This window comes from Sinocyclocheilus anshuiensis, unplaced genomic scaffold (assembly GCF_001515605.1).
Source record: "Sinocyclocheilus anshuiensis isolate Anshui unplaced genomic scaffold, SAMN03320099.WGS_v1.1 scaffold283, whole genome shotgun sequence".
In the NCBI taxonomy this organism is placed as follows: domain Eukaryota; kingdom Metazoa; phylum Chordata; class Actinopteri; order Cypriniformes; family Cyprinidae; genus Sinocyclocheilus; species Sinocyclocheilus anshuiensis.
Window position 1 is genome coordinate 4,662,982 of NW_015549605.1, and position 7,637 is coordinate 4,670,618.

The 7,637-nt window shown below is 36.0% G+C and overlaps 1 protein-coding gene across 2 annotated transcripts in view; it reads right to left on the bottom strand.

Annotated features, from left to right (window-relative positions):
- Positions 1-3,135: 3,135 nt before the first annotated feature.
- The window catches only part of LOC107658943 (metabotropic glutamate receptor 8), a 198,639-nt gene continuing 194,137 nt past the window's right edge, over positions 3,136-7,637 (bottom strand). For both annotated transcript variants that reach the window (XM_016447669.1, XM_016447670.1), the window contains 2 exons: positions 6,121-6,367; positions 3,136-3,551 (listed from right to left, as the gene is read on the bottom strand). In XM_016447669.1, the coding sequence (XP_016303155.1) occupies positions 3,502-3,551; positions 6,121-6,367 (297 nt within the window). In that variant the 3' untranslated portion in view covers positions 3,136-3,501. The remainder of the gene's footprint in view (positions 3,552-6,120; positions 6,368-7,637) is intronic.

The following is a 7,637-nucleotide window of genomic DNA, read 5'->3' on the forward strand; positions in this document are numbered from 1 at the left end:
GCGCTGTTAGATTTTTGGAGAGGTGCACGTCAGGCTACGGCGTAGGGTGTGCGTCTATGCGTAGGCTACGACGTAGGTTCGACGCAGAAGTATAAATTGGGCTTTACACGATCAAAGCCCAGAAACATAGCAAGGACATCGGTAAAATAATCCATGTGACATCAGGGGTTCAACCATAATTTTACAAAGCTATGAGAATACTTTTTGTGCGTAAAAGAAAAAAAAAACAATGACTTTATTCAACAATTCGTCTCCTCCACGTCACCCTAGCGCCAATTTGGAGAGTATCCACTGAACGTAAATTGCGTATGCTGTTTTGTGTCAGCTGCGCCACGCGTATACGTTGTTTTCATTCAAATCAAAGTGTAAATGATGTAAACAGCATATCTGCGTGGCGCAGCTAACACAAAACAGCATACGCAATTTACGTTCAGTGGATACTCTCCAAAATGGCGCTAGGGGGGAGCGTGAAGGAGACGAATTGTTGAATAAAGTCGTTTTTTTTTTTTTGCACACAAAAAGTATTCTCGTAGCTTCGTAAAATTATGGTTGAACCCCTGAATTTCTGGACCTTGATCTTGTAAGGACCCTCGCTGTCTATGGGAGGGTCAGACAGCTCTCAGATTCCATCAAAAATATCTTAATTTGTGTTCCGAAGATGAACGTCTTCCTGGTTTAGAACGACATGAGGGTGAGTAAATAATGACAGAATTTTAATTTTTGGGTGAACTATCCCTTTAAAATAATTGAAAAGGAGAAATGTTGTCTTGGCAACTAGTTAAAATATGTTTTTTAAAACATTTTGTTTTACCTTTTGTTTATCTTTTGTAAGCCGCTTTGGATAAAAGCATCTGCTAAATGTTGTTTTATTTTGATAACAAAAATGCTTTTTATTTATGGTTTTAGTTTACAATATTAACTCTGGTTTAGATCAAGCAAGCATGAAAACAGCCTTGGAGAAAAAAACAGAAGAAATCAAGGCAACCGCAGATCCCTCCAAAAAGACGAGTTTGTTGATTCCGGTCCTTACCTGAGACACATCTGCCTCTGTACCTTCTGACTGACGACTTACATATCGAAGAGCAGGCGAGGCAGACAGAAGGGGAGAGAGATTAGATCCTCCTGGAAGCACGTTTGTATGGGGGGCAAAGTAATTGAATTAGCTCGGTGGAGATAGCGGGGATTAGTGTCTCAGAAGCGATCGGGTCCGCGGCACGAGTCTCGCTCAACATCTGCTCTGTCAGTCCACAGAAGCGGGAGGTGCTCGAGCCATAGGCGCTATGCTGTCAGTCAGGACTCAAGGTCGGTTCACCTAGAGCATATCCTCACTGGATATATGCAGACACAGACTGGCGTACCTGGAAAAACAATCTTAGTACTCATTAAAGCTCTGTAAAGACAGAAAAGTTAAACAACAACCTCTTTTGAAGATTATTATTTCATAATCAGGACATTAATTGATTGGCAGTTGCCTTTGAACATTTAACAGAATAAATCTGAGGCTTTTATTAAATCATCAAGCACTTGAATCAATTCTTCCATTACAAAAGTATTAGTAATTTTAGCTGTAAAATAGATTCCAATGTAATGCCTCAATGCAAATGCATGTTTGAGTGTATTATGCAAAAGTTAGTTTATCAACTTTACATGGAGTTGAAGGATATAACATTGCACAAACAATTGTATCTTACAAAACCTACAGTATCATATTTAAAAGGCCTCTAAATGATAAACAAAGGTCGAAACCTGCTGAAAAACCTGTTACACACAATGCCTTCTGTTGTCTGATTGATACAGTATTTTACTTTTTTAGCAAATAAAAGGCCTTTTAGTATCATTCTAAAATTTTGCTGTGAAATCTAATTTTTATAAAGTACGCGCAAGCATAAAACTAAGAGATATAGAGTGACAACTGATATTTATACACACTTTAGGTAAGTAGTTTGTTGTATTGTTATACAAATCTCATTGATTTGCATTACAAGCTATCAGAATTTCTTATTTTTGGCCATATAAATATAAGCAACTGCACCAAATTGCATATTTTTGCTCCGTTTGGGACTCCGTTTCCTCCTCAAAGGTTAACGAGATTACCAAATAATACATTTATCACACTAGTCTTATGTTTACATGTATACTGTTTAAGTCTTAAGGCTATACTATTAAACAAGTTCAGTATAGTGTTTATAAAGCAAGGGATCTTTGTAAGGGGTCATGCACCTTTTTCACCAATGAATTTACGTTACTTTTCAAGTTGTTCATAATCACTGGATGAAAAATCTATTTTACAGGAATTGCACAAACAACTATTTCTGGCAGATGAAATAACTACACTGTAAAATTATTTTCTGACTCTAAAAATAAAAGATTATTGGGGCTTGTTTTACAAGAAATACTATTTCAGTCGTTCTACTTAAAAAAAAAATAAAAAAAAAAAGGTTTAAATCAATGCTGCCATTTCGTTGTAATTGTCTGTGACATTTACTAGCCATTTTTAAGTGAAAATTGTTTCTACACCAATATATATTTTAATTTTTTCCCCCCAGTGCAGAAATGGCTTTTTGAGATTTATTCCTTGGCCCACAAATCCCAATTCCCTGATCATTTCAGGTCTTCCATGACCGTGTTAATTTTGCCCTCTGCAATGCCTTGCTCAAGAGACTTTCATTAGAAACACTGTAAACATGAGAGGTATTTTTCTGTGGTGATAGAGCCCATTACGAACCTTAAAAATTCCCAAACTAACTGGGTTTATATGGGATACAAAGCTGCAAAATAGAGTTTGAGTTTTGGCCTCTGGTGGCGACTGAATATGAATGAGAGCGATGACAAAATGAAAAGCAAATCTCACTGTCAAATACACATCTAACAACGCTACACATTTGCAAAACATTCCTTTATTATAAATAAATCTTAATTTTTTTGGTAAAAAAAACTAGCATGCTTCAACCATGGCATTTTACAGCTTCACAACCCCGCGTTTACGGTTCAGTCAGCCAATACAAGACACGTCATCTCAGAATGCAGGTTTCTGACAAAGTGGGACAAGAATGAAAAAATCTGCACAACCACAAAAATACAATAACAACAAACATAGTTTGACTCTGGTAGTTTTCATATATTTTCTTTTTTTTACATCCACATTTCCAAAGTTTACCGTGAACATCTCCATCTGCAAAATGTTTACACGATTATTTGTGTCAGGTTATTTTTTGTATGACGGCAAGCCTGCACCTTCAGTTTTGTGAGTGTGTGTGGGTTCATGTGTGTTCATGGCAGGATCGGTAGCTCTTGAACGCAGGATAGCAGTCTCACTGGAAGGTCCCATAAGTCTGTTTGTCTTCCAGGATGCTGCAGGTTTTAGATCGATGCAGAACGATATAAAAATCTCATGCTCAGATGCCCGTTCCAGGTCCATTTGCCTGTCAGCACGTCACATGACAGACGTCCTGCTTCAGACAGGGCCCCGCCCTTGGCTCCGCCCACAGAGCGTGTCCCTCTTCAGATGGCATGATTGCTGTAGCTGACATATGTCGTCTTGGTGGAAGATGCTGCAGGAGGGGAAACACATTAGAGAACCACATTCGCTCTCACTCGACTGCATGTGCAGTATCTGCGCAAGTCAAGTGTCTTAGTCAAGCATCATTTTATGGTCACTGCTCATAAAAATCTTCCAAAATGGGGTTTTCGCAGTGATTCTATAGAAGAACCATTTTTGGTTCCCCAAAGAATCTTTCAGTAAACAGTTCTTAAAGGGGGTGGGAAAAAAACAAATTTTTTTTCTTAGTGTAGAAAACCTAAAGAACCTTTTTCCACTATAAATAAACTTTTGTGCAATTAAAAGGTACCATGGATGATAAACATTCTTTTAAAGAACGTCTATAAAACACCTATAAAGAACCTTTATTTTTAATAGTAATACATTTCATCTATGTTATTCCAAATTTGACCTATGCTTCCATCTTACTTCTAAAGAAATTAACAAAAATATCATGATGAACTAGTGAGATCCTGAAAGTTAATGAGTGTCACTCAAAGAAACAGAAAAATCTGTTAAAACTAGCCTAGTTGGGCTTTCATTTAGTGTCACATATTTTCATGCAAACAAGTTTACATTTGGCTGGTAGTGGTGCTTTCTTGGTGAATGAATCAGTGTTTTTGAACTAATCTTTTTTGAGTAAACAAATCATTCGTGGAAGTAGCAAAAAGGCCAAGAATCAAACATTTAAAAAGCAAAGAAAAATCTTTTACAAGTAGTCTAGTTGGCGTATCATTTAGCATCACACATATTCTCATACAAACAGGTTTAAATTTGGCTGGTCGTGGTGTTTTTTGGTGAATGAATCAGTGTTTTTTAATGAATCTTTTGAGTGAACAAACCTGTCGTGTGTTCATTCTCTGTAGTCTCTCCCTTTAATAAACACTTTTAAATAACTCTTAATAAGTTTGTAGATACATTTTTTAAAGAATAATAACATTTTCTTGGGTTTCAAATGACAAATATGTTGAGTGAATAATTCAATGATTCATTCATAACACACAACCCAACTAAGAGGGAACATTCTCAGAACTTTGTCTAACATTCTCTCAAAGTTATGAACAAACATTCTTCAAGTAATGTTAGTAGAAAATAACATTTAATGTGTTCAAAATGTTAGCACAAAAAAATAATATTTATACATTGTTCATGGAACTTTTTCATGAAACGTTTTAGTTGTCTAAAGTTTTTTTAAATGTTAAGCGCTTCGCAATGTTAAGATAATATTTAAAAGTGAAGCTCCCATAATGTTTGCAACTGATAAAATAGAATGTTGCCTTAAAGGGGTCATAGGATGCTACATGCACTTTTACAAGTTGTTTGAACTGAAATGTGTGTTGGCAGCATGTGTACACAACCACCCTATATTGATAAAAATCCACCCAGTGTTTTTTTTTTTAATCTGGTTAAATGTTTCTACCATTGAAAAATTTTAACCAAACTATGTTACAGACTTTTCATTAAGACCCTAAAGAATCATATCAACTTGTGGAAAATGGGCATCCTATGACCCCTTTAATGTTTGCATAAAGAAAAATGTCAGAGAACATTCACAAATTATGTTTTTATACCTTAATAGGAACATTAGCAACACTCTCTTAGAACATATTTTTATTAGCTGGCTATTTATTCATTGGCTTAGCAATGAAACCTGCATAATCTTTTTGGTGAACAGGTTCATAAGAGTCACTAAAATTATTCAAAATCTCCACCACTACTAGTTGAGGGCATTAATTAAATAAAAACTTGTCTAATTTAGTCATCAAAAGTTTTGGGTGGTCTTGATACTGATATATGAGTTGCGCTTTAATGTTTCATAAGGCAAAGCATCACCCGCGGCACAGAACAAAGTAATTGGCTTGATGACTTAAAATGGGCTTATTTCCCCTCAAAGCTTTGGATCGCTTCTGAGTGATTAAATTTTCAACACTTCATAATCCTGCGCTTTGGAGAACAAAAAAATAAAATAAATCCAGAAATTTATCAAACTGGCAAATAATGCAACTAGTCAAATATGTTAATCAAACCTCGAACATTGATGTCACACTTTACTTTGCCCGTCTACCTCCGGCAAACATCTCAGCGGGAAACTTTTGGTCTTACAACAAGACTTGTGTTTGGTTAAGTCTACCATTTTGAACTAAACAGATGTTCTACATACAGCAGGAACATTTACTAAACATCTGGAGGAAACAATGTGACGCTAACAGAGCAGAAATAGAGTGCAACAGTGACCGCAGCAGCCTTAAATTATCAAAGCATATTTCCTATTCATTTTCCACATTAAAAAAAACTTTGAGCCTTAAACCAAACCACGTGGCTTTGAGATGAATCATAGCATTCGATTCAAAGCAAAAAGTTATTTGAAAATAAGAAAAAAAAATTAACATCTTTTCTGAGCAAATGAATGAACTACTCATCCCGTAAAGCAATGGGAATGAATAAAATCGGTCTGTTTTTTGTGTCTTCCCACAACTTCTTATTAACATATTAAGTGGTCAAGGTTAAGTGTGTCTTGAAAGGTTTATATATGAAAAGTGCTAATAGTGCACTATTTTGGCCTACATGGCTGAAATACTCACTGTTGGTCTCCATGCTCTCACAAAGCTCAGTCTTCACTTCCCCGTTGGGCCGGTCGCTTCCCTTCTGTACAAGGTTTCCTGACATGGTGGCGGCAGTGACGATCGCTTTGAAGCTGCGCTTGCGTTTGGGCACGTTCTGCTCCGGGTGGAGGATGATGACGTAGACTTTGGGCATGTAGAGCATCCCCAGAGACACAGATGCGCTGAGGCTGAGAGAGATGGTGAGGGTGGTGGTCTGGATGTACATCTGGAAACAACACACATCAGATGGGAACAGAGAGAGAGGGAAAGGCAAGGTAAGTCAGAGAAGAACCACATCTGTATGCAGTTCCTTCCTCAGAGTTTGAAGTCTCTCTAGCCATAATAATCAACTGTTTTAAACAGTTTCTGGATCTTCTTACTGAATTTAAAACCTTCAGAACTGTAACGGCAGCTCCTGTGAGGCCTAGCAAGGTATAAAATAAAGTCATCCAAAAAAAGAAAAAAGAAAAGAAAGAAATGTAAGTTTCATACAGATTTATAAGATATAGTTAATATTTAACAAATGCAATAATGCAATAATAACAACATTTAACAAAGAACAAAAAATGAGTTGACAAACATGCCAGGAACATTTTTCACACTACAAATGACAAAAATAAGATGTTACGTTGCTAAAAAATAAAAAATTATAATAATACATGCCATGCAATTTCATGACAATTAAGTGCACAGAAAAATAAAAATAAAATAAAAATCTTTACTGTAACGTGATGGTTGGAGTATTTGTAGTATCTGTTATACTGCCTTTAATAAATTATAATTTAACACAATAAATTAATTGTGCTGTAATAAATTAATACTTACTTTTTTTGTATTTCACAATATATCAAATCCATCAATAAAAGTGTCAGAAATTAGGAGCAGAATATTTTCTACCCTAGGTCAATTTGACCCTGTGCATTAAAAAAAACAAAAAAAAATTATTATTTGATGCTCAAATCAAAGAAAAATTTTGTGCAGAAACAATTTTGACTCAGAAATTGCTAGTAAATTTTACAAATAATTACAAGGAATGGCAAGTAAAATTTAAGTATGACATTTTGAAATAGAAAGACTTTAACTTTGAAAAATCATTTTTGCAGTACGTGTGTATTTGCTATTCACCAGGCATCTTGAATTTGACAAGGTTTCACAGAAACCCTGAGACCTCCACACACACACACACACACACACACACACTAAGACTTCTCAGATGCTGGAAGCATAATTAGCGGCTGATAAGAGAGACCTCCAACACACACACACACACACTAAGACTTCTCAGATGCTGGAAGCATAATTAGCGGCTGATAAGGCTGATAAGTCAGACTCAGAGACAGATTTACAACTTTCCTTAATTAGAATTTAAAAATGAAAGCTCTGACTCAATTAACAGACATGAGCACACACAACACACTCGGTCCTGTGAACACACACACACACACACACACACACACACACACACACACACACACACACACACACACACACACACA